Source organism: Glycine soja, chromosome 2, assembly GCF_004193775.1.
Source record: "Glycine soja cultivar W05 chromosome 2, ASM419377v2, whole genome shotgun sequence".
Lineage (NCBI taxonomy): Eukaryota > Viridiplantae > Streptophyta > Magnoliopsida > Fabales > Fabaceae > Glycine > Glycine soja.
The window spans coordinates 44308240-44334827 of record NC_041003.1 but is presented as its reverse complement, the minus strand read 5'-3'; the positions used below and the strand labels follow the sequence as shown (position 1 = coordinate 44334827).

Sequence of the window (26588 nt, the reverse complement as noted above, 5' to 3'; positions counted from 1 at the left end):
GGCATCATCCACCCTTTTAGTCTTGCATAATCCATTTTCATAAGTGTATTCAAGGTTATGGTAGTTGGGTGATAACCTCAGTTTGAGAATCTCGCCAAGTAAAGAAAAAGCCAAGTCCATCTGACCAAAGTAGCAGAAACAGTTAATGAGTATGTTCAAAGTGAAAAGGTTTGGCTCAATTCGAGTGAGTTCCATTTGCTTGTAAAGAGAAATATAGTAGTTAACTACAAAAGAATAGAATGGGAATACATGAAACTGAGTGTAAAACCATTATTTTTATTTCCCACATTTGGAGACAATTGTATTTGAGGTACACTTTGATCCTAAATATGGACACATCTCCCATGAAAATTTGAACATTAGTTCACCACGTTGTGGGAGACTAATATCTTATATTAGATTCAATCCCTATTGATAAATAAATTTATTTTATATCATAATGGCAATATATAATTAAGTAATAAATGATATTGTGAGAATTTTATGTTGCAAATACATCTTAGTTAAATTGGTATTTATTTAATTTGTAAATTGTAAAGATAAATATTTATTGTATATAATTAAAATTTGGCCTAAATATATTTTAGGCCTATAATAAATTAACAAATTTTATTTTGGATCCCTAATATAAAATTATGTTGAATCCCTAATAAAATAAACAAATGTTTTCGATCCTTGTTATTTTTTTGCCATTCTAATATATCTATTTTTTTATCCTTAAAATATATAGATTATTTGTTATTAATTCATATAAAATATTTTTCAAAGGAATAATACAAAATGAACAAAATATTATAAGGACAAAAATAAAAAATACACAAATTAGAAGAACTAAAAAAACGAGGATGAATAATAAAAATTTGTTTTATTAAAAATTGAACGCAAAAAAAAAAATATTAAGTACTCAACAAAAGTTCATTAATTTATGAGTAACATAAGTTTTAAAATTTATATGAAATGAGTTTTTTTAATATATAAATTATGGTTTGATTATTTGGAATATGGTGAAATTTAACTTGACTATTGTGACCCTATGATTTAAAGATTGTTGAATTACTAATACTATTGAATCATTGTACTCTCTCTGTGTTATTTTATTAAAAAAATTATTTGCACTTATTAAAAAATTATTTAACTTCATTAAATTATATCATTTTTAATTAATTTTTTTTTTCTAAACTACTCTTCATTAAAACTTGATATTAAGCATAAATACCATATCAAATGAAGAGTATTTTGAACATAATCTCATTAAATGAAACAAAAATAGTCAAAATTTGTTTATAAAAGAGAAAAAAAAAGTTGTTTGTTTTTTTATATAAAAAGAACAGAGGAAGTATATTGACTGGTAAATGAAAAATTGTTGTGGAACAATGAAAGAACTATATTATTTATTCATGGTTGATTGGAAATTTTCTATAAATGAGTTGTTTTTTCTTTTTTGTTTCAAGGGAGGAAACTTGCTATATAACCAATATAACACATTAGGACGGACATAAATCCAAGATAACGGTAAAATGAAAAAGAACCAGAGCTTTAACATCCCCAGTAATGAAGATTGAAGATTTTATCTTCATTAAGAAACCCTAACATACATATAACACATTAGCCAAACCAAACATGTTAGAACATGAATGATCAAATGAAATAAAATAATAATAATAATAATAATAATAATAATAATAATAATAATAATAATAATAATAATAATAGTCGTAAACTATTCTAGGAACATGTTATAAATTAACCAAGAAAACGTCCTTCACCATGCTAATGAATCTATAGTATCATTGCCCATCTATTTCTTCCACAAGGTTGTAGCTCCCCAATCAATCAGAACAAAAGAACCCTATTCAATGTAATGCAACAGAATAATTTTGAAGCAGCCATTAGGCTCAAGTGAAAAGGTTGGTATTTGCCACATTGAACAGTCTAATGATTCACTATACATAAGCAGGGTTTTCATTGGAATGATGAAGCTACCTGCTACATCGGGTTCTTGATATAAGCAAATGTAAATTGGCATGAATATCAACAATTCTACAAATATTAAAGGAAAATAGAACTCCAACTAGTTCAACAGGCTTTTTACTCCATGTCAAACACAGACACACAATACTAATTATGTAGCAAAACATCAAAATGTTGTAGATCAAAGATCAAGACTTCCAGCAAAGAGACCACTTGCCCCCAACCAACCACAAATGAGTTCCATTAATTTATGCTCAGTGCAACTTGCATTTGTTCAACAATGGTTAATAAATGTATTTACTTTAAATATTCTCAATTCTAGAAATTTTGAGCTTACAAATTTACAGCTGCAATGTTAGGTTACCCATAAATAAGTACTTGGCCGCAATGCTTACCAAATAATGGATGCGAGTAAGAGGTGTTATTTGAAGGACAAAATTTAGATACAGTTTCTTAATTATTTTTGGTGCTATTCTCCAAACAGAATTGAAATTTCACCTCAATAATCTGCGAAATAAAGGTTTGCATTAAAGACTAGCAAAGCTATTGAGGTGAAAAACTCTAATTCTGATTGGAAAACAGCACTTAAAGAATAAGCTTCGGTGTAACAAGAAAATCAAAGGTTTCTTAAAAGTACAACAAAACCACAGAGCAAATAGACAGACTCCAAAGAATACTAAGCTATCCAATAAATACTCTCAAACTATTCTCACCAGCACCTTATTCTTTTTGCCTGCTGATAACAGAAGAACTTTCCCATCCACTATATCCGCAGCCTCAATCCTCTTACCTTCATTATCCACTCTGTTATTATTCAAGTAAAGCCCTCCTTGCTTCAACAACCGACGTGCAGCAGATTTACTCTCGAACAAACCAGAAGAGACCAAAAGATCCACCAACGACAGATTCAAAACCGCATCATAAGCCAGAGAACAACACGGCACATCCTCAGCAATCCCCTCAATAGTTTTCCAGTCCAACTTCGTCTCAGACCCCGGCCTCAATGCCTCAGTGGCCTTAAGAGCCTCAGCCAAACCATCCTCTCCATGAACAAACCGTGTAACTTCCTCGGCAAGCCTCCGCTGGGCGGTGTTAGGCACATAGCCAGGCTTCCCCATCTCCCCCTCCAAGGCAACTATCTCCTCAATGTCCAAAAAGGTAAGGATCTTCAAAAACCTAATAACATCATCATCAGGCACACTAAAAAAATACTGGTAAAACTTGTAAGGAGACAAAAACGTTGGAGACAACCAAATGGCACCATCCTCGGACTTCCCGAACTTTGTGCCATCACTCTTCAAAAGAAGAGGGAATGTCAAACCATAAGCACCTTCCACTTGCAAAATCTTCCTAATCAACTCAGTCCCAGCAGTTATATTACCCCATTGGTCACTCCCCCCAATCTGAACACTAACACCCTCATTCTGAAACAAGTGCAAGAAATCATAACCCTGCAACAGCTGATAAGTGAACTCAGTGTAACTCATTCCTTGTTCTGATTCCAACCTCTTTCTAACACTCTCCTTAGCCATCATTGACCCCACCCTAGCAAACTTACCCACCCTTTTCAAAAAATCCAGCAAACTAAACTCCTTCCACCAATCATAGTTGTTCAGAATCACAACAGAGGAATTAGAATCAGAATCAGAATCAGAATTAGAATTAGGACCGACCAAGTTTGAATCTTGAGCGCGACCCAGAATCTGATGAATGGTGTTCGAGATACCCAATTGGTTCCTCTCCAAGGTTTCGGCGTCAAGTTCGGGTCTTTCGAGGGATTTCCCGGAGGGGTCGCCGACGAGCGCGGTGGCGCCGCCGATGAGCGCGACAGCGCGGTGGCCGCAGCAGCGGAACCAGGAGAGTACGATGAGGCCGAGGAGGTTGCCGAGGTGGAGGGACTCCGCGGTGGGGTCGAAGCCGCAGTAGACCTTGAGGGGTGCCGGTGTCAGGCACGCGCTGCGGAGCGCGTCGCTGGTGATGGACTCAACCAGACCGCGCTCTTCGAGGATTCCGATGACGTTGTAGTTGTTGTTGCGGCGAGGTTGTTGTTGTTGTTGGAGGGTGCTGCAGGTGGTTTTTGTGGTGCATTGAAGAGGGAAAGGAGAAGAAGAAGGTTTGAAGGGACGGAAGAAGCGTTTGGTTGAATGGGTGAAGAGGAGTGTTCTTGTTGGAGCAGAGATAGAGGCCATTGGTTATGTGTGAGAGTGTGGTGTGTGCCTCTACCTTATTACTCTTCGAGGTTGGGGATGGATATGAGGGTGCGTCTCATTCAACACCATTTTATTTTTATTTTATATTTTATTAATCATTCTATTTTTATTTTTATTTTATACAAGGGGAAGGAAATTTTATGTTTTATATTGATTAGTAAATTAATAAATTTGTTAATATTTTCAATGGACTTAATTATGCTTTTTAGTCCTCGGCTTTTTAGACTTTCAAATGAGACCTACGTTTTTTATGTTATTCAATTTTTTTAATAAAATACTTTGTTTGGTTTTTTGCCAAAATTTGAAGAGCTAAAAAATGTAAATTTATTTGAGAAGAGAGATTAAAAAGAATTTTTTTTAATTTAAGAGACTAACAATACAAATTTTTTATTTGAGTGACTTAAAGAATAGAACTCCTGACTATGGAGGTTCAAGAAGATGAGACCTATGCTATCTTAAAAGCTATGAAATGGGTGGAACAGTACCCAAAAAAAAAAAATGCTGTTATTTTCGAAATGGATTGCAAAGGTTTGGTGGATCAAGCCTTGGGTGGAAAAAGTAACATGACAAAGTGTGGTATTTTTCTGAACCATATCATGCATATGCTTATTTTACATCTGGGGTTTAGCATTCAGTTTACTAGTAGAAAAATCAACTTTGTAGCTCATTCCCTAGCTCGACATTCAGTTGAGAATCTTAATAATTGTGTGTGTTTTTTTTTTCTAGTTGTATTCAAAATTCTCTACCAACAGAAATGAATTGACTCTCTTTTGTCAAAAAAGAGACTAAAATATAATTAAGTTTTTTCGTTATTAGTCTAAAAATAATGCTTCTAAAAAAAGTTTAGAAATAATGAGAATACCTCCTAATAGTAATTTGGAACATTAATTGAGAAATGAATATACATATAACTTCATAAAATATTATGATGAAAATATTTTAATAGTATTAAATATTAATTTTTTTATTAAAAAATACATTTTAAATTCTTTTAAAAAAATAATTATATATATATATATATCATCTAGTCTTCCAAACTCAAATATAAATAAAAATTCTTAATTTCATGCTAATTAAGAATGTTAGTTAAGTTAATTTAATTTTCTTAATTTGATATAAAAAAACTATTTTTTAAACTAGTTTTCACTATATTTATTGAAGATGCTAATCACATTTAAATTAACTTAAGGGTATCATTTGGAATAATGATATTATTTAGAATTGAATTAGTTGAAATGGAGGAATCCAAGAGCGTTCTCTAATACTTTATTTTGAACATTATTAGATTTTGGTGGTTTTTACTTTTAAATATGGAAACCAACAACTTAGGAACTTATTAAAATCAATCTTTTATTTATTTAGTGACGAATGTCCTCACTTTAGTGACTAAATTTGCACCCTTTTAACATATTTTTTGTAGTGATATTTTCATCTCTACTTCATCTTCTTTACTCTTCTATTGTTCATGTTTTTCAAAGTAAAGATGGAGACTATCAGACATGGAAGGGTATGCTTTGTTTGGAACTATATTAGACATGGAAGGGGTTATGCTTTGTTTGGAACTATGTTCGGGATAACATGAGGTGGATTGTGGGTGGTCTTGATGTTTCATTTTGGGCATGAAGCGTGGTTGTCTTTGGGGATTATTCTTTTCTCAGTCACTCATATTGACCCTCATCTCATGTCATGTCTTTCTCAGTTGTTGAACCTGTTGATCTATATGAAGAAGGGTGGAATATTCAACTCTTGGCCCAATATCTGTTAGAATGGATGTTGGATAAGATTGTCGCTTATCTAGTCCCCAATCAACAGAATAGGAGGGACAAACCTATTTGGGGACCTAGCCCGGATGGGTGTTTCTATGTTAAAACAACTTATATTGTTTTAGCCTCCTAGCATCATCACTAGACACATTTTAATTTGAAGAGGCTGTAGGACTAGAAGGGGCCTTAAAGAGTTAAATGCATGTCGTGGGTGGTTCTGCGGAACAAGCTCAAGACCAATGTTCTATTGTTGATGGTTGTGTGGGAGGGTTGCTGAAACATTCATTCATATCTCGGGAGATTGCAACTAAGTGCACCCCATTTGGAATGTTTTGGTGCATGATTATAATGTCCAACTAAACAACTATTTCAACCGTGCATGGTCTTCACTCATGGACCGCAAATAATATGTTTGTAGGAAGGAATATGTGGAATATTGTCTTTGGGGTCTCAGTTTGGGCCATTTGGATGGCTAGGAGTCAAGTTATTTTCATTGACCAACAGTGGAATTTTGATCAGGTTGTTAATAGGGCCAAATTTGTTAGCTTTGAGGTTATTCAAGGGATGGGTATTAATGTTTATATACTTGTGTCTCCTTATGAAAGGCATGTTAGATGGGTGTCTCCTCAATCTGGTTGGGTCAAATTTAATGTAGATGACTCAGTTAGAAGGTATGCTCTCCAACTTTAGTTGTGGTGGAGTGCTCAGAGATTCAACTGGCTTCTAGATCTTTGTTTTTTTACATACGTATTGGATCTTGTTCTATGGTAGCAAAGAATTTGGGGTGTTATTCCTACTATGGAGCTTGCTTGGGAAAGAGGGGATAAGTTAGTTCGGATTGAAACTAACTCTCTGGCCATGTCAATTTGATGAGCAAAGTTGTGTTGTAGAGCCACCCTTACTAGGGGTTGATTGTTTATGGGGGGAATTTTGATGAATAAAGAGTGAAATTTCAAGTTATTCCATGTTGTTTGTGAGGCCAACTTAGTGGCAGAGTCATGTAAAAATGTTCTCTGGTATGATTATATTAAGATCCTGTATCCCAAAATAGTAAGGTGACTGTTGTTCCATTTATATATAAAAAAAAGTGCAATTTAGTAATTTACAATTTTTAATTATATTTTATTTTGAATTACAATAATTACTAATAATATTAGAATTAAATTAAATTGCATTAACTATCCTTGTTTTAAATATTCTATTATTTTTTAATTCAAATTAAACCTTATATTATTTTAAATTTTAATTAATTTTATTGTTATAATCATCATATTATTATTTCAAATTTAAATAAAATAAAATTTTATTTTATGTATTAAATTAATTAAATTCATAAAAAATAATATAATAAAATTTAATTTATATAATTAATAACTATATATAAATATCATTTATCTCATATATTTGTAAGATTCAAATACTTATAGTAATTTGTGCTTGCTTAATATTTTTATCATATATTATTAAATAATTATAAAATTATGTATTGTTCACTTCTTGATGGTTTACACATTAACGAGACTTTGAAACATATTTTATTTTTATTTACATGTTTTTTAAGAAAAATTTCTAAAAAATCACTCATAATTATTTCAAACTAAACACATTTAAATTATAGAGTTATTAAGTGATGAATTACTTAAAAAAATATATAAATCGTATTGGTATATATAATAATAATTAATTTCTTTAAGTAATTTTTAATGATATAGTCCAACATTTACTTATTCTTTAAATCGTTTTCTTTTTAGTGTAATTTGTTGAAGTGTTACAACTTGATTATATAATTATAAAAATATTTTAGTGCCTATCATAATCTTATCTTATGTTGAATAATATATTATGATATAGTATCGACAGTTTATTCTTATACAAATTATCTTATGAGAATGCCCATAAGAAATTAGATTGGAGCTAATACACACACGAAAACATTCGAAATGTATTATTTTTAGTGGAAATACTTGCAATCTTCAAAGAATAATTATAAAATGAAAACTGCTGTCGAGACTCTTTCTGAGACAGACTTAGTTACGTGTAAGGGAGCGGAGCCCTTGACCCCCCTATTTTATTTTTTTTAATTCTAATTTTATTATATTAAATTAATTATTTTTATTTAAAGACTCTGTTTATAAAAATAATAATATTTAAGTATTAACTATCTATTTTATTTCATTTCTTTACAAAATATTTTATTTCCTTACAAAAATAATGACATTTTTTCTTCTTTTTAGACAAATATACTTTTTGTATAAATACTAATTTTATTTTATATTCTTCATCATTAAAATAATTATAATTTTTTCTTTTTTTAAAAAAATATTCAATGTTATTTATTTCCTTTGTTAATATTTTTCTTTTTATAATGTATTATTTTTATTTTAAAGTTTATAAATATTTATATTTGTAACCAAATGACTTTATTATTTTTTTTTATATTGATTTGGTTATAACTTATTTGAGCAATTAAATATTATTTATAATTAATATTTGTCTATGAGATAAACTTACACTAAATAAGAAATTAATAAATTTAATTTTAAGACATATTAATAACTATTTTTATTTTTTATTACTATTTTTTTTATCTCTTATCTCATTGCTTGTCATTATTAACTTCAATCTAATTTTAGCTTTTTAGTGTATGAGTATAATTTTGAATTTGCGAAATTTAAATTCATTATTTAAACTTTGAAAAAATAAACTAAATTATTAAGTTATATAAGATATTTGTTGAAATTTATTTTAATAAATTTTGAGATTTTTATAAAATAAATAGTTAATTTATTTTTTATTACAAAACCAAGTTATATTTTGATCCCTAATTTCTTATGGTGACTCTGTCCTTGTTCTCGGATAGTCTCTTTTCAATACTTGCGGTATGATTAACTGAAAAAATCTGTTAAAGATTAATAATTTTAGTACATCTCACTTATCAATAATTTTATATCCTCTAATTTCAGTTAATAAAAAAATGTTAGAAAAGAAAATATCGAGGAGAGTCCTCTTATAAAATTAACTACTATAACTGCTGGTCGGCAATTATTTAGGAAATCTATTACGTAAAAGTGTATGACATTTCATCATCATTCCGGGTCAAAACCAAATTCTTATTCAAATGTAACAATTTTGACTCCATATTTGTATTTGTATAATAATTAATTAAGAACTGAAAGTATTCAAAGACTTCATAAATACCCACAGAAAAGAAAAATCAAAAGCTGAAAAGAATTGTTTTTAGGAAAGCTAAAAAGCATTTATTTCACACGTTTCATTTCTATTCAAGTCAAAACCATAGGTTGCAAAAAATATAGCTTCCCTAAAATTTCCACATTTATTTTAGCACCACCACTGCGGCTTTTAGCTCCTCTCATTCCAACGGTGGCCGGAAAACCCATTTGAGCGGTGCTGCCAGCCAACTTTTCTCCTTTCTCTCACAATCAACTGGGAATTGTTCCCTTTCAATCCCTCTTTTTGGTAAAACCCATATTTCATCACTTTCTCTATTATTTATGTATCACCTTATTTCATCCCTTTGTGCTTTCATTTTATAAAAAAAGTTGCATTTTTACTTAAAGGGTATGTGTGATTGTCTTGAGTTTCTAGTGCTGCACCTTGATCATGTTTTGCTGCATTTGCTTTGTATTGGTTATTGGTTACTTACTCCTTTGTTGTTCCATTTTATGTTTCTTTGTTGACCTTGTTTGGTTCACTGTTGCGTAATGTTATGTTTTTTCTGTTTGAAACTCAAAACTTTTGACTGGATTTGTAATATTCCTAATTGCAATGTGCTTGTGATCGAGCTCAAGTAAAGTAAATTGATTTTAGGCCTGGTGGAGTTAAGTTGTGTTTGATTTGATACTCCCAGTTACTTGTTGGGACACTTGAGTTCAGCCTAAGTTTGTTTATGTTGTGCTTTGTTTCCAATTATTACATAGCCAGTACCTAGCCTGAGTGGAAGAGGTGGGTTGTGTTGTGTAATCAATGGATAACGTAAAAAACTTTGTTGGATCTTTATGACATGGACAGATGATTTAGACAAGATAAAAAAATGTATATGGTTGAGAAAAAGTGGAAATATCACTTGCTGAGGAAAAGATGATAATCTTGCCAAAGGATGATTTGGCCATGTATTCAAGAAGACCAATAAATTCCCCCAAAAGGAAATGTTTAGTGGATGGAGGATAATCCAATAAATAGAGGAATAGAAAAACCACGGAAAACTATAAAGAGAAACCATTAAAAAAGGCAAAGATCTAAATGACCATGATGAAAAATTAGTTTTTGACAGAACTCAAGGTTGTTTTTTGTCCATATAGTCAGCCCGCCAAGAGGGAAAATCTTTTATTGATGACTTGATATCATTATTGGAGTTGCGTTAAGTTGAGCCTTGATAGCAACACGGACGCAAGCACAGAAGGCACACTCGAGGCACCCCCTGAGGCCCATAGTAGCAGGCCCAAAAGAAGCACCAAAAGACCTGTGCACTTGGAGGATTACACATAAGAAACTCAACAATGCTCCAGAAGTTAGTTATAACCAATTTGGAATCTGTTAGCTTGTGTAAGAATGCTGTTAGCTGGTGTAGGAATTCTGTTAGCAAATCATGGAATCTGTTATACACAGAATTCATTTCAAATAATGTATATAAATAATACGGCACCAATATCATCCTCTTAGTATAGGAGTTCACCTTGTTCTCGAATACAAGGCCCTCACCTACCTTCAGTTTATAACAAGCCTATGGTGGTTTTAGCTTAACTCAGCTGGCATTTCAAGTTCTATTGTTATCCAGTGATAACAGATATTTGCTTCATGTGCATAATTGTGCAATACTGTGAGTAATAACGTCTTATAACTCTATTATATTGAGGTTCTCTGGATAAGACCAGATAGGAAATGCAATGCAGAAGCATGACTCCCCTGTTGGCTATGTGTCAGACCTGAAAATCCTGTTTATAGTGAAGGTTTCTTCTCTTATCAGCCTTGCTTATAGTAGGAGTTGGTCTTCTGCTTCTTCAAGTGGTATTTGATTCTTCTCATATCAGAGTTTCAGTTTTCTAAAATCTTTTGTACAAATGGATTTATGCATTAAAGTTTTTCTGAGTAGGAAAATGCATTATGAATTGTTTTATGATCTCTAGTATTTGTAAAACTGAATGGTCCATTTGACCAAAGCTACAATTTGCAATCTTTTACAGAGGCAATCTTGTGCATTCATTGTCCCATTTTCATTGAATTCCTTTCATGTTTTCATTGGCTATTTTGACCCTAATTGTAATGTTCTATTATTACTATAGTGATTAGTTTTTTTTTCTTCTTCTTTAATTTTATCCACTGTTTTGTTCGCTCTTAATTGCAACTTTTTTTTTCTCTTCTAAAATGGTTTTCATTCTAAATTTACATTTAATTGCATAATTAGGTCATATACAGTCCAATAACAAATGGTTAGGTCTTCATACTATCAGGTAGCTAATACGGCCCTATAAAGTAAAGGCTTGTCAGTTTCTTATTATATCAGGTCTTATAGTTTCCTCAAATCCTATGTTATCCTATATAATATAATTTCCGGAGCTGTTATATTGTTGTCCAATCAGATCTACATATGTTATAGGTTCCAAATACAATAGTTACAGTAAATAGCTAGAACAATTAGTTAGTTAGTTAGTTAGAGAGGATGGAAGGACAGGGATTTGACTTAAATAAAACGGGTAGAAGGGTGTATCAATTGAGAATTGATAATTAGATCCGTCATAGAAAGGGGGAACCTTGGATGAGAGATCTTTCTCCTTGTCTTGTTCATTTTCAATCCAGAAATAAAGTCTTTTTTTTTTCTTCTGTTTTCTTTTTCTGGTTTCATAATGACATACAACTGAACTAATTTTTTGTTACTAGTGCAGGTGTTATGGAGATATCTTTGTTAAAGGTGCTATCTGATGCGATATCCTCATTTTCGCATTTATCATTTTCTGAAAGAATGAAGTCAGAACCTGTATCAAAGTATTACCAAAAGGCAGAGAAGATGCTTAAGTTGTTGAAGCCGATTATTGATACTACTGTTTTTTCTGATTTAGCTTCTAACAAATTGCTTAGTAAGCTATTTGAGGAACTTAGTCTAGCTGTTGATGAGTTGAGGGAGCTTATTCTGAACTGGCATCCATTATCTAGTAATTTTTACTTTGTGAGTCACATTTTGTCTCTACTCTCTACATTATAATCCAGGGTTTCCCCTCCACCCACTTGGCCACCTTACATGATTTTTTTTTCCTTCATATTTGCATTTTCTTTTTATATTTTTTTCACCACCTATTTACATAATGTTTTGGCCAGCCTTTTGGTCCATTTTCCTTCTTATTCACATAGATGCTTTTCCTATTCATTTAAACAATTTTTTCCTACCAAGCTTCCCATCTATTTGCATGGGTTTTGCCTTCTCACTTGAATGATATTTTGTCTCCCATTTGCATGATTTTTTTTCCCACTAATCCTTTTTTGTACATTTTCATATTTTTTCTGCCTATTTTCCTTGCCCATTTTGTGCTTTCACACTGTTTTGATAATGATGTTATCTATAGGCATAAGAAATGTAAGTATTGAATTATGGCTACATCTATATTTAGTTAATGTTATTTGTGAAGATTTTTTTATGAATATTATCTATATTCTATATTAAGGGTTCTTGGTGAGGTAAAATGATAGTTAAGTTGTGTGTAGCATGATAAATTAAATTAATAATATCTTAAATTTTAGTTTGTAGATATAAATGAAAATGGAACATTTATCTTAGTTGTTAGTATATATAAAATTAGCTGAGCTTTTATTGAGCAATGTCTTTATAATTCACTAAGTCAAGCCCTGAACTAATTTTAGTATAAACATATCTTTCTCTATGTTCCTGTGGCTAAGGTGATCATACCTTTTCCTGCTGTTTTGTAAAGAGGAATTCAGTTTTGTAGCCAAGTATTTGTGTAGTTTTTCATTTTCTGCCTCCCTCAGTCACTTTTCTCTCATCTTTGTTGTTCTTCTGCTTGTCTTTTTTCATAACATTACTTCATGTTCTTTCACCCTGCTTAATCAAAGCTTTTCTTTGTACTAATAGTTCACCCAAGTTCTACTTTTTGTCGACTATATAGCTTTAAGTCATTAACCTTGTACACCTTGGTGAGATGAGAGGTGCTGAGGTTAGAACTGAACAGTTTTCTAGTATATTTGCTTGACTTGGATTTCCATCTGGTATAGATGTATGTTATGTACTAGTTGTCTTTTCAAGCCTGCTTGCTTATCATAGATGTCATTTGGCTCAATTATTTGATGTTAAGTATGTGTTGGTTCTCACTCTTTACTCTTAATCACTAGGTTATTCAAGTTGATCCCTTAATATCAACAATTCAGGATTTGGGACTCAGCATTTTACAACAGCTGAAGGCTTCACCTCAAAGTCTCCTTGATAATTTACGAGATGAAACATCATCAACCATTAAAAAAGCTATTATGGAACAACTGGAAGGTGTAGGGCCAAGTACAGAGGTCCTGGAAAACATCGCCGAGAATCTGGGTCTAAGGTCTAATCAAGAGGCCCTGATAGAGGCTGTAGCCCTTGATAAGTTGAAGGAGAATGCTGAACAACTTGAAAATGCTGTAGAAGTTGAATTTATTGATCAAATGATCTCAGTTGTAAATCGTATGCATGAGCATCTTGTTATGCTTAAGCAAGCTCAGAGCTCTATCCCGGTGTTAGTACCTGCTGATTTTTGCTGTCCTCTCTCTTTAGAATTGATGATGGATCCAGTCATTGTGGCATCAGGGCAAACATATGAGCGGGCTTTCATCAAGAACTGGATTGATCTTGGACTTACTGTTTGTCCCAAGACACGTCAGACTCTGGTTCACACCAATCTAATACCTAACTACACTGTCAAGGCACTAATTGCTAACTGGTGTGAATCAAATGATGTGAAGCTCGTTGATCCCATGAAGTCCAAAAGCTTAAATCAGTCATCTCCTTTTCATGGGTCTATGGAGTCTGGTTTGATCAAGGATTTGCCTGAAATCCACCAAGAACGAACATCAACATTGCATTCCTCTTCAACTCCAAGTGGTTCCTTAAATGGTATGGTTAATGAGCAGCATGTGAATCTTGAAAGAATATCATCCACAGGTTCGGATGACGAGTCTGCCAGCTCAGATGAAGGGAGTGTGGATTCAGTTGACCAATCATTAATGTCACCATCTACAAGGGAATCCTCCAATGCCTTAAGCTCAGAACAATCTCAAACTGATGTTAGAACTACTTCTCATAACAATACTCCTCTGCTGTCAACCAGTTCAGTCCACAGTCAAGATGCTTCTGGAGAATTGAATTCAGGGCCAGATGCTGTTGCCATGCCAACTCGTCGTAGAGAACCTGAGTTTTCACCCCAATTGGCGGTGCCAAGGTCTCGAAGCCAAACTTTATGGCAAAGGTCATCTGAGTGGCTTGTTCCTAGGGTAGTGTCTAATCCTATCGAAACAAGAGCTGATCTTTCTGCTGCTGAAACCCAGGTTCGGAAATTATTGGAGCAGTTAAAGAGCGATTCTGTTGATTCTAAGAGAGAGGCAACAGCAGAACTCCGCCTTCTTGCTAAGGAAAATATGGATAACCGAATTGTGATCTCAAATTGTGGAGCCATTAGCTTAATAGTTGATTTACTGCAATCAACCGATACTAGGATCCAGGAAAATTCTGTTACAACACTCCTTAACTTATCAATCAATGATAACAACAAAGCTGCTATTGCAAATTCTGGTGCAATTGAACCTTTGATTCATGTCCTTCAGACAGGGAGTCCAGAAGCCAAGGAGAATTCAGCTGCCACTCTTTTCAGCCTATCAGTTACTGAGGAAAACAAGATCAGGATAGGCAGGTCTGGGGCAATTCGACCACTGGTCGATTTATTAGGGAACGGAACGCCTAGAGGGAAGAAAGATGCTGCCACTGCTTTGTTTAACTTGTCATTATTTCATGAAAACAAGGATCGAATTGTGCAAGCCGGTGCTGTGAAAAACCTTGTAGAGTTAATGGACCCGGCAGCCGGAATGGTTGATAAGGCAGTGGCTGTTCTAGCAAATCTTGCTACGATACCAGAAGGGAAAACAGCAATTGGTCAGCAAGGTGGCATTCCTGTTTTGGTTGAAGTTATCGAGTTGGGTTCTGCGAGAGGAAAGGAGAATGCAGCAGCGGCTCTTCTACATCTATGCTCAGACAATCACAGATACTTAAACATGGTGCTCCAAGAAGGAGCTGTACCCCCTTTAGTAGCATTGTCACAATCAGGCACCCCAAGGGCCAAAGAAAAGGTATGGGGTTCTTCATGGTTTCATAATTTAGTTTCCTTTTTACTATATATATATTTTTTCTTGTTACAAAAAAGAAGTGATGAAATTGTTTTTCAATTTAGGCCTTGGCTCTCCTTAATCAATTTAGAAGCCAAAGACATGGGAGCGCTGGGAGAGCTTGATCTTGATTTTCCAACCTTGTGAGCCTTCCAAAGGTTTTGAATCAACTTACAAAATATGTAAGATTTATACATTGCATTGTGCACATAATATGCGTAAAGTTTTTATTTTTTTATTTTTTTATTGTTTACACATGCTTGTAAAGGGGGAGAATATGTATGGAGGAGGAGAATTGATTGTGTCCTCATGTGACACACCTCTCTGTGATGTGAAGAAAAATTATGCATGCAAGTGTAACTTTTGTTTCTGAGCTAAGGCAAAATGTTAGTGGACAATAACTAGTATTTGGTGATGTATTAACTGGCCCTTTCAATACGATAGGGATCTGGATATTGTCTTCATCCTTAGATGATAGTATGTAGCAAGCATTTGAAGAAGAAATTATTAAGTGTTAACAGTTAAAAGTGGCATAAGAGTTGCATTTCTCATTAAGCTAATGAAGTTTGTACGTCTTTGTCGGTTCATCTAAACGCAACTTATTTCATCCTTGAAGATATAAGGTATCATTACTGCCAGGTTTTATGTTACGGTTCAGAACTGAAAATTTTAAATTTGTATTGGTGTTATTTTCGCACATACGCCACGCAGCACTCATTAATAGCATAGATACCAGAATGACTAATGGTTTGTGTGTTTGGTAACACACTTTATAAGCTAAAGATTTTGCTTACACTTCCTAATGAAATCCACTTTTCACATAGACCGTATTGTTAGCGCACCTATTCAGATGAGTTATAAAAAGTGAGAAACTGATTATATTTTAATTTAATTTTTTGCGTTCTGTTCAAAAATAGAATTTGTACTCCATACAAGAATGCAAGATAAAAATAGCTTAAAGCAATTATTCCTCATCCAAACCAAACCAGCTGAAATGCGAAGAAATGTTTCAATATGCTAAGTAATTTTGTGCAAATGAACTTGTTGAAGAATGGTAGCTAACTTGATGTAGTGATACTATTAAACAATTCATTGCAATTCTTCAAATAAAGCTAGTCACCTGTGTTTATATATATATATGACAATTAAGTAATTGCAATGAGGACGAGGCTTGCATTGCTTCATAAAGATCAGAGAACATTGCTATCATCAGAGATTATGTCTTGCATGCATTGTGGAAGGGTATGCATGAAACTCCGTCTAAAATATAGTCTAACGTGAATGAAGGCTGAACGAAGCCAAAATGTTGTGATAGATTTGTCAAGATTTTCAAAGCCTATAATTTAGTTTTCTTTTTAAGGGAAAGCCTATAATGTAGTTGGTGTGGTATGTATGTACATATATACATATAAGTTGTTGGTTCGAGAGGTATTAAACTTAGTTTTCTTTAAGTAAGATTTTATATTTAAGTTTTATAGAGAGAAAAAAACATTATTGGAAGGAGAGAATTTCAGTAAAAGTGACCAATCAATTTTTAAATTAGCCATCAACAAAGTTGATAAATATATATCTCGTAACAATAATATAATTAAAAAAAAGTACATATATACCTAAGCATTGAATAATGGTTGCTAAGGCAGCAAGCTTATCGTCTAATATTTTCAAAAGGCTACTATATATAGTTAGCGTTTTCTACGTTAGCTTATCAAGGGACACAAAAACTGTAACACACAAGTACGTGCACCTAATTAAGGATTTAGGAATTTTAAGAAATTAGTTTATTTGGAGATTTCTTTAGTTTAATTTCTAGTTTCTTGAAGTTAATAAAGAGTTTTCTTCCCTTTTTATCGTCTCTTATTCCTTTGTCAAGAATTAATTGGATTGTGATGTTATTGACTTCTACTCTTAATGCTTTTAGTTGTAGTTTATTATAACTAAACCTCTATTAAATATATGTTTGTATGAAGTAGTTAGTCATCCATTGACCGAACGGATATTCTTATGAAATTGGAAAATAAAATGTTAGACCATGCATGCTTCTAATTGATTTATTTGCCTTCATCTTTTAAATATATTGCACCTATGACTATAGTTATAATTCAATAAGTTTGTGATTTTGTGAATTTTTTAGCCTCATCAATCTTATGGAATGTGGCCTGAAATGATGTGTCCTTTTTTTAAAACTTTTTTTTTAAAAAAAAAAGTTATCTCCGATAAAAGTAGTTTTTTAAAACCAGTTTTTTTTTAAATGTTATAGTTTTTTAAAATAAAAAAAATCAAAACATATATAAGCTAGCAGTTTTGATTCTTTAACTAATTACTTTCAGTTTTTTTATTATTCATGTTTTTTTTGTATTGTCCTATTTTTCTTCTCCACTCTCTTCACTAAAAATTATAGTTTAAAATTTGTTTTGAAAAATAATTTTTAAAACTAAAAACACAATTATGCACACCAATTTTCTCATATAATTAAAATTAAGGGTCTCTTAAATTGTGAAACTTTAAGAGAATTTATATTCTAGAAATTAGACGAACAGCAAGTTATTTTACAAGAATTCAATTCTATATCACGAATGAATTGTTGTAATTAAATAGATATATCAACCCGTTGTTGATATATCAATTTTTTTTCATACAAAAAATAGATATATAAACAAATGGTTGATTTGAGTGACACCAATATTTTAAAAAAAATGTTGGGACCAAGAGAAATATTCACCTATGAATGCCAATAGATCCTCGAAAGAAATAAATTAAAATCTCATTAATTGACCACGAAAATACTCTTTTACAATTATATGCACGGCAAAAATTAAATAGATATTGATTATTCACCTCACAACCTGCTGACATCTTAGCTCATTTGAGAAAGTTCACAAGTAATTGAAAGTTGAAACAGCTCCTTTATTCTATTTAATAGCATTGCTCTTTTTCTTTACTTTTCTTTTATTCCATGACTTTATTATCGAATTTAAAATTCTCTTCAATCTCAGTAAAGTTTAAGGTAGAAAGATGGAAAAAAGAGAAGAAAAAAAATTAAATATTACTTTTGATAATGTTCAAAATGAGCAAATCAATTTTTATATAAATATATTGAGTCTAACTTATAACTAATTAAGCTAATCTATATTTATAATACCCCACAAGTTGGAAGAAGATAATACATCTACATCAAAGGAAATAAAAATAAAGTCTGAAAAATTGAAATATAGCTAAACATGCTAGAAATACATCAGTCAAAACAGTAGCTTTTAGAAATCTTCGATCAACATTGACTTTCTCAATCTTCTTGAGTCCAAAGCAAGCATCAAAGCTTAAACATCAAGCAAAATCAACAACAATCAATCCAGGAAATTATCAAAGCTTAACCACCAAGCAGAAATTATACCTCAAAGTTTAACCACTTGACATAAGCAACAAGGCTTAACCATCAAGAACAGAAACTAAAATCAATGTTTAACCACTTAAGAAAAAAGTAAAACAACAATTTAATGTCTAACCATCCATGGAAAAAGCTTAAGCAATGCTTAATCACTATGGATAAAAGCTTACATCAACAAAATAGAAGAACACAAAATCTGTTTCAATGAAGACTTTTCACATACACTTTGTGAACCAACTGCAACCAAGACTTAATCATCCATGACAGAAGCTAAAATAATATTTAATCACCATGAACATAAGCAAACAAATGAACAATGCTTAACTACCACACATGATAGAAGCTAAAATAATCAAAACAAGCTTAAAAGGTTGAAAACAATAAGACAAAATTTTCAGAAGCATTTAATCAAACACCTTGTAGGTAGAAACTAGGTAGTGCTAGACATGGAGAAACTTACACAAACTTCATTTGGAGTCAAGAACTATCAATTCTGAGAACACATCCTTACTAGATAAGAAAGCTATTGTTGTTACCAAATTTCAACAAGTCAATATTGTTGAGGAAGGGTACTCACTGAATGAAGTAGTCGAATATGGAAACAAATGCATTAAAAACATAGATCCTGCATCTTTTGATGGAAAGGGTTTGACTGTAGTAACTTTAATATCCTCATAATCTAAATTTGGATATGTATCTTTGAGGGTAGCCAGATCATGCCTTCTTCAAAACCAAGTTCATGAGAAGCAGCATCACGAACAGAAGCCATGAGCGGAACAAAGAAAAGATTGCACAACTGATATTAATGATTATATAAAGCTCTAAAAAAAAGGAGAACTCTGATACTATGATAAAGTTTAAGGTAGAGAGATGAAAAAAAGAGTAAAAAAACAAAAACTAATGCTAATAATTTGTTTTAAGGTATGTGCAGATATGATGTCAAGAAGGTTAAGAATATAGAAGCAACCTTATTGCTGGGAATCACAATATTAATTGAATGATGTGGAGTTGCAATTTTAAAGAATGAAAATTTTGATGAGTGATAGGAAAGATCAAAGATAGATGAGTGAAGAAGCATAAAAATATATATTATTAAATGAAAGAATAAAACTTAAAGAGGAAATTCATCCTTCCATAGTTCGCAAGTAAGGAATTGATAAATATGCAGCTTATTCCTTAATTTTTGGGGGGTTCATGAATAAGAATAAATTCTTTTTCAACTTTGTTATGTTTGTGCTTTGAACAAAAAAAATAGATACAAGTAAAGAAATTAAAATAGATAAAAATAAAGAAACAAGGACAAAAGGTTTGATTCCTATACATTACTTCATATAAATTAATAAATCAGATGAAATTATATGGTAAGAAAATTAGAAGAAAAAAATACTAGCTTACATCGAACAATTCTTTCTTGATAGTAAAGAAAAGTTTCCATATAAATGAATTAATTATTGTGAAGAATATATCAGAATAACCAAAAAAAAAAGACCGCATCCAAGGACCAGATAATTAGAGTAAAATATTAAATAACGAAAAAATAATGAAGACTTGTTTGAAAAATAATGGTTGGTTTGAGCAACATTAATATTTATGAAAAAAAATGTTGGGACCAAGAAAAATATTCACCTATGAATGCGAATAGATACTCGAAAGAAATCAATTAAAATCTCATTAATTGACAACTAAAATACTCTTCTACAATTATATGTACAACAAAAATTAAATAGGTATCGATTACTCACATCACAATTTGGTGACATCTTAGCCCATTTGAGAAAGCTCACAAGTAAATGAAAGTTGAAACACTTCCTTTATTTTATTTAATTGCATTGCTCTTTTTCTTTACTTTTGTTTTATTGCATTACTTTATTATTGAATTTAAAATTCTCTTCAATCTCAGTAGCATCTATCTGAACATCCTTAAAAAAAAGTAGCATCTAAATAATTAATTCAGTAAGCTAATACATACTGAAAGTCATTCTTATAAAAAGAAAACAATATTCCACTTTCATTATATCACGTTTTTTGCAACAGTTACAATTGTTGTAACCGTAACAACACATCCTTAAAATGACATTACATGTAAGAAAAACATGCTTTACAATTAATTCCTTACAATAACTCTAGTAAAATTGAAATTGAACTTAACAATACAAATTTTGAAGGAACAAGAAAACACCTTAACAGATCAACTCACAAAAGAACTACCCCACTTTTAGGGTGTATATGTAACACACAAACACACAATTCATATAATTTATTTGTTGTGTCTCTTCTAATTGGGCCTCCTACATTGCTTCCTTATCTGCCCATTTGACCCAGTTAAGGGTTTGATGTTTCCCATCTTAATCATTGCAGTGACAAAGTCAGCCTCAAAGGCCTTTTGATTGTTGCTGTAAGCTCTCACTAGTGAATCTGTGGATCCTCCATTGAAGAGCTCTTGATCAGAATGAAGGAGACCCTTTTTGTTGATGAGGTTCTTGAAGTACTCGTTGTCAAAATGGTTAGGAGTTTTGAAGTCTAGTGGTGCTACATTGTTGTCCTTTGGTGTTCCATTGCTACCTTTTGGACAGTTCTTTTGCCTTGCCTTGGCAAATAAACTGTCAATGTTGTTTTCATTGTATATGCGACCTCTATAACTTGCACATCTTGCCTTTCCAATTGTGTGTGCTCCTGAAATATATCACAAAGAAAAATATCAAATAAACAAGCGTAGTACGTCTGAATAGTAACACTTGTGACATGTGAAGTGTTTGACAAACAAGTCAACAACTACAAAGCTTTATCCTGCATTGGATGATGAACGTGATTTGACTAAATGAATCAATGATGTCATTCAACATGGTTAAAACCCAAAATTTCTAAAATATTGTTTAGTTTGAGATCCCACTAGATAAAGTCATCAGCTACGTACCATGTAAAGTGTTTAACAGTACAAACAAATATTGAAACATGAAGTTACAGTTGAATAGTTCTTTTGTATATGTACATGGTGTGTTATAGAATTGATATGCACTAATGAAATTGATAATTAATTCATACTTTTACATTTGAATTTCACACCACATAATTTACTTGTCAAATAATAAGTACGTGCATTAATCTAGTGTATAAATTGAATATGTATTTAACATACATAAATATAATATACAAATAACGAAAGACTCTTGAGGCAGAATAATGCTAACTGAAAATGATATGTCAATGGATGGTGTGTTTTTCTTTTTTAGCCGTAGAAACATTATTTAAGCATTACCAATCAATAATGCCGTATATATCTTTTCCCAGTTAGTTAAACATGCTTTTCCTTTAACTTGACTCTTCTCTGTTTATTGTTTAGAAGTCACATGGCTTTTAGCCTAGAGAAAGAGCATGGCATTCATGTACGTAGTAGTTTAAATGTCACATCCAGGTCCACATATCCACCACATATCCACCACACGTAATTATTAAGTAAAGAGATAGTGAGATACTGCATTATATAATGAAATTTCTTTTCTTTTTTTTTGTCACAGTACTCATCTATTATTTTATTTCACATTTTTTCTCACTTCTTCTCCTATCAATCTTATGAAAATACTGTATAAATAAACAAAATTTCTTTGGATGGAAAGCCATACGGTTGTATAAACTATAAAGTCATCTTGAAAATATATCTACGTACCCAATAATTTAGTAATAATACAGATTGCGTCACACATACATACAAGAGACTAGAGAGATGAGAAAGAGAGAGGGGCCAAACTAGAAAGAAGAGAGAAAAGGACATATACCAGATAATGCAACCATGTCCTTGGTAGAGAGCCCTTGATCATCAAATCTTTTGATAAGGTCGCTGAGGGAAGAACCAGGTCCTGGGAGCACACCACTGCTAGCAAGGTTGAAAAATCCAGTCGTGGAATCCCTTCTACCAAGTTTAACCTTCCAATATGGCCCTCCAAGCTGCATACCATGAAATTTTATAAATCATAATAATTGATAAATAAATATGTAAGAACCACATATATATATGTATGTATTTGTGTGTGTGGAGTAATGATATACTCCATTGACATCCATTAATTTTTTCTATCAAGTCTCTTTTCTGTAGATGTTCAATAACTTTGGAGTTTCTATTCATAACATTTCTCATGTGTGTGACATAGTTATTGTGAGAAATAAAAACTACAAATAAGGTGAATAAATTATGCATAAATGTTCAATATCAAAAGTTAACTTTATAAGATCACTTAAAAAAGTCATATACATTTTTTTAAGGATATTGTTAACCAGTTTTCTTAGTACGTTTAGTTAAAAAATTTAAAAAATATTTATTATAAAAATTATGAAAAAATGTAAAAAAATCATAAATAATATACTTTTGTGTATTCTAATAAAAAAAATTCCTTTTAGTATTTTAAGGTATTAGTTAAAATTATTTTTTTAATTTAAATAATTTAAATATGTTCTAATAGTTTATATTTATAATTCTATTTATCATAATAAATTAGCATAGCATATATTAGTTTTGAACTCTCACGATTGCAACAGAGTCACGAGCAGCAATGGTTACAATATCAGCACATGACACCACTCCGGGGCATACTGTCTCGACCTTAGACTTGATGGCATCAATGACTTCATAACCTCTCAAAGAGTTATTGTTGGGAGGTGCAGTCTTCTCTGAGGAAGGGCCATCAAGTAGTACTGATCCATCACAACCCTATTAATTTCCAATTAAGCAGCAACACACAATTAGCAATAATTAGTTGTAAGCACTTTATAAAACAGTGACTAACTTTGCCGGAATTGGATTATTGATATGTGAAAGTTTACTTTAGAATTAAGGAAGCATTCTATGCCAAAAGAACAACATGCATATTTAAAGAACACCATAGTTGAATACTGTATAAAAAGTTGGCATGTACGTAGGATGTTAATTAAAATAGGCTAACATAACTCCAACCGGGGATGGGTACCACAGATTAATTGGATTAAAATTTTTAACCCAACACAATCAAGAAAACTAGGTTGCGGGTTGAACTTCACTATAAAAAGCTTCATCTCATTAAATTATCTTAGCACAAATGATATTGAAAAACTATAATCATGTTTTAAATAAATATAAAACAAAGTAATAAAATAACATAAAATTCGTAATAGTCCACAAAATATTACATCTGACTAAAATACTTAACTAAATTGATCAAAATAACCAAAAAAAAAATTTTAACCCGAGAAGTCAACCTAACACAATTCGTCTCATGACTCATTGAGACATTCTTACATGTACCTGGATAATATTTTATAATTGATTATCTTTTACTTTTTGTTGGAAATATGTTATTCTACCATGTGAATAAAATGTTAATTTGCACTCTCTAATTAATGTGTATTGTGATAAATTAATGTACTGTACAAAGGAAATTGATGAAAAAGAAACATAGATGTATGAATTATTTATGAAAGATTGTAATATTTTATTTGTCATAAATAAATTGAGTATTATGATTCAAATTCGACTAATAATATTTAAATATACTGATTTATTCTATCAGATCGATTCGGACCTATGGCTTGTGGGCGGATAAACCAAAAACCTATGTTTTAAAAAGAAGTGGTGTACGTAATTAATCATGAAAACATCTAGATAAGAACATTTTCACTTCATTTTTTTTTATGCTTCAAACGTGTCATATTATTGGTGATGTCACATCATCGAATAAGACTTGTTGAAAGCGATTAAACTTAGAAAGAAAGAAAAATACGTATAAATGGCCAATAGCGACTAAAAAGAACATAGTATTACACTATTAAATACTTGTATTTTAGTATTACGACTACGATTATCCACACACAACCCATTACGTTCTTAATGAAGGAAAACATGAACGATTTGAAATCTTTGAAAATTTTGTTGCAACCATATGAATTAAATAAGTTTTGTTTCATTGATGCTAAAAGTAGTTAAGTATTACCCTTGATAGACCATAGATTAATATATAGTATTATAGTATATATAAGAAAAATAAAAACTCAAAAGAGCTTAGATTAGGAGTAGTAATTTACATTGACAAAGCAGTCATGAAAGAAGAGGCGAACGATAGATGCTCCCTGGCGAGGTTCTTTAGCCAAAGCAGATTGAAGAACGGATTTTACGGCATAGAAAACCTTGGGACATTTACTATCATAGAAGTTCTCAGAGAGTTGAGCTGAAGAACTTCCTATAAGCAAAAGAGTGAACAAAGCTAAAGCAAATATGGATGTTGAAGATGATGAAGAAGAAAGTGCCATATTTGGATTTGCTAATTAAGTAAAGCTTATGAGAAGATGGATGGATGATCTTAGAGACTATGCCAGGAAAATGCTACAATATATAGGAGAGGGTGTGTGAGATGGCAACCCATAACGCTCACCTAATCATCAAGAACTTTTTGTTTTACAAATAATCACCAAGAACTTGACAAATTAGTGCATGTTACATAACATTTATCTAAGTCTGGAAAATGTGGATTGAATTGACAGGTTGAAATTGAAAAGTATGAAATTATTTAAGTTGGTATTTTTTTTTTTAATTAGGAAAACACAAGGTTCTGGTGAAATGAACTTGGTCGAACATTAGTAATGCATTTATCCTTATTATGACTGAAACTATAGGGTTCTTATTTGTTTGGCTGTTGTTATTAAATAATATGTGCCGAGGTTGACTATTCAAAAGTTTCAAAAGCCCAAGCTATTTTATTATTATTATTATTATTATTATTATTATTATTATTATTATTATTATTATTATTATTAAGAAAGAGAAATGCTACTTGTATAAGTATTGTGCTAGATGCTAATATTATATTATCAAATAAATAAATTAGTTAATGGAAAGTGATGAAAAAAATCGAATCTTAACCAGCTAAGATCTATTATACCCCACAAGTTGGCAAGTTGGCAATGAAGATGCATGCAGGTTTTTCAGGCACGAGAGCCCAGAGAGATAACAAGTACCCAATCAATTAACTTACCCAATCAAAATTGCCTGCATTTATAAGAATAAAAAACTATCTACTTTTAGACCAAGTATTATTTGGGCTGGATCATTATCAATCATAATCATTATTTAAGATTCATTTTATCTAAACACTATAGAAACCGGTGTGGTGGAGCGTCAATCAAAATTTTAAGGGCAAAACTGCACAAGTTCATAGAAAAGATAATGGAAACTTCGATGCTTGTTTGCTAGCTTCAGTACTAGCTAATACCACTACACCAACATCAACACAAGGTATTGTGGGGTTCTAATTAATCCCACGAAGATCACCACCTAGCTGCATCAATTAATATTTAGCACAGTACTATAAATGTTACCATTATTGATTACTATAAGAATTTGAGAACCAGCATTAATTTTAGGAAGGTATATTTTTAGGTGCATGTTCTGGCCCATCTTTGATTAATTGAGAATTTGCTGATTTTTTTAATTTTTTTTAAGTTGGTAACAAAAATTAATGTTTTACTAAATATTTGTTACTATTAAAAAATGGTGACTCAAAAGGTATTTTGAAAAAAACAAACAAACAAGAAACTTCATACTACCCAGGAAGACAGACATTCTATTTTCAATGTTTTAAAACATGTGAAAGATGTCTTATTCTACTTTTCAATCAAATTGTACACACTGGTGGTAGCTAGAAATTATACAAAACAAAAGCGTAAATTAAAGTATATGCTCTTATAAAATTATTACATCAATCACAATATGAATTTTCTTTTTGGTCAGCCAAAAGAAATTAACATTACTGGATACCAGAAGTACCTGAAACAGTTACTAAGTTAATACAAAGATTAAATAGAAACCTCCATTAATCATGTACCAATCAACGGCAAAGATTAACTAGCCCCATTAATCATGTATTGTTC

General features: G+C 31.5%; 3 protein-coding genes and 1 long non-coding RNA gene across 7 annotated transcripts; 1 reads left to right on the top strand and 3 right to left on the bottom strand.

Moving 5' to 3' along the window:
• Window positions 1-2196: 2196 nt before the first annotated feature.
• Window positions 2197-4233, bottom strand: LOC114397131 (tyrosine--tRNA ligase, chloroplastic/mitochondrial-like). The gene has a single exon (XM_028359249.1). The coding sequence runs from the start codon at window positions 4158-4160 to the stop codon at window positions 2670-2672; it is 1491 nt and encodes a 496-aa protein (XP_028215050.1). The 5' UTR covers window positions 4161-4233; the 3' UTR covers window positions 2197-2669.
• Window positions 4234-9197: 4964 nt separating this feature from the next.
• Window positions 9198-15876, top strand: LOC114397116 (U-box domain-containing protein 4-like). Of its 4 annotated transcripts, XR_003663340.1 has the most exons (5): window positions 9198-9421; window positions 11845-12125; window positions 13301-15280; window positions 15382-15498; window positions 15585-15876. XR_003663340.1 is itself a non-coding variant. In XM_028359233.1 (4 exons), exons 2-4 carry the CDS (start codon window positions 11850-11852, stop codon window positions 15439-15441), a joined length of 2316 nt encoding a protein of 771 aa, XP_028215034.1. In that variant the 5' UTR covers window positions 9198-9421; window positions 11845-11849; the 3' UTR covers window positions 15442-15876. The 4 variants fall into 4 exon arrangements, 3 of the variants coding, with proteins under 3 accessions (XP_028215034.1, XP_028215039.1, XP_028215043.1); XM_028359233.1 differs by having other exon boundaries at window positions 15382-15876; XM_028359238.1 differs by having other exon boundaries at window positions 11840-12125; window positions 15382-15876.
• Window positions 15877-18381: 2505 nt separating this feature from the next.
• LOC114397112 lies at window positions 18382-19844 on the bottom strand. The gene is made up of 2 exons (XR_003663339.1): window positions 19276-19844; window positions 18382-18629 (listed from the first exon to the last, which is right to left on the bottom strand). It is a non-coding gene; the product is annotated as an uncharacterized LOC114397112 (long non-coding RNA).
• An 835-nt stretch (window positions 19845-20679) lies between these two features.
• On the bottom strand, window positions 20680-25099 carry LOC114397104 (peroxidase 4-like). Its single transcript, XM_028359224.1, has 4 exons — window positions 24747-25099; window positions 23218-23400; window positions 22472-22640; window positions 20680-21371 (listed from the first exon to the last, which is right to left on the bottom strand). Exons 1-4 carry the CDS (start codon window positions 24969-24971, stop codon window positions 20974-20976), a joined length of 975 nt encoding a protein of 324 aa, XP_028215025.1. The 5' UTR covers window positions 24972-25099; the 3' UTR covers window positions 20680-20973.
• Window positions 25100-26588: the final 1489 nt, after the last annotated feature.

What these genes read in the sequence shown, in the direction of transcription:
- LOC114397131 (XM_028359249.1), bottom strand. Translation starts at nt 4,160, where the DNA reads ATGGCCTCTATCTCTGCTCCAACAAGAACACTCCTCTTCACCCATTCA.
- LOC114397116 (XM_028359233.1), top strand. Translation starts at nt 11,850, where the DNA reads ATGGAGATATCTTTGTTAAAGGTGCTATCTGATGCGATATCCTCATTT. An exon ending in TATCTAGTAATTTTTACTTT is followed by an intron (nt 12,126 to 13,300) that starts GTGAGTCACATT and finishes CTTAATCACTAG; the next exon opens with GTTATTCAAGTTGATCCCTT. An exon ending in CCCCAAGGGCCAAAGAAAAG is followed by an intron (nt 15,281 to 15,381) that starts GTATGGGGTTCT and finishes TTTTCAATTTAG; the next exon opens with GCCTTGGCTCTCCTTAATCA.
- LOC114397104 (XM_028359224.1), bottom strand. Translation starts at nt 24,971, where the DNA reads ATGGCACTTTCTTCTTCATCATCTTCAACATCCATATTTGCTTTAGCT. An exon ending in TTCATGACTGCTTTGTCAAT is followed by an intron (nt 23,401 to 24,746) that starts GTAAATTACTAC and finishes GGAAATTAATAG; the next exon opens with GGTTGTGATGGATCAGTACT. An exon ending in CTCGTGACTCTGTTGCAATC is followed by an intron (nt 22,641 to 23,217) that starts GTGAGAGTTCAA and finishes CATGGTATGCAG; the next exon opens with CTTGGAGGGCCATATTGGAA.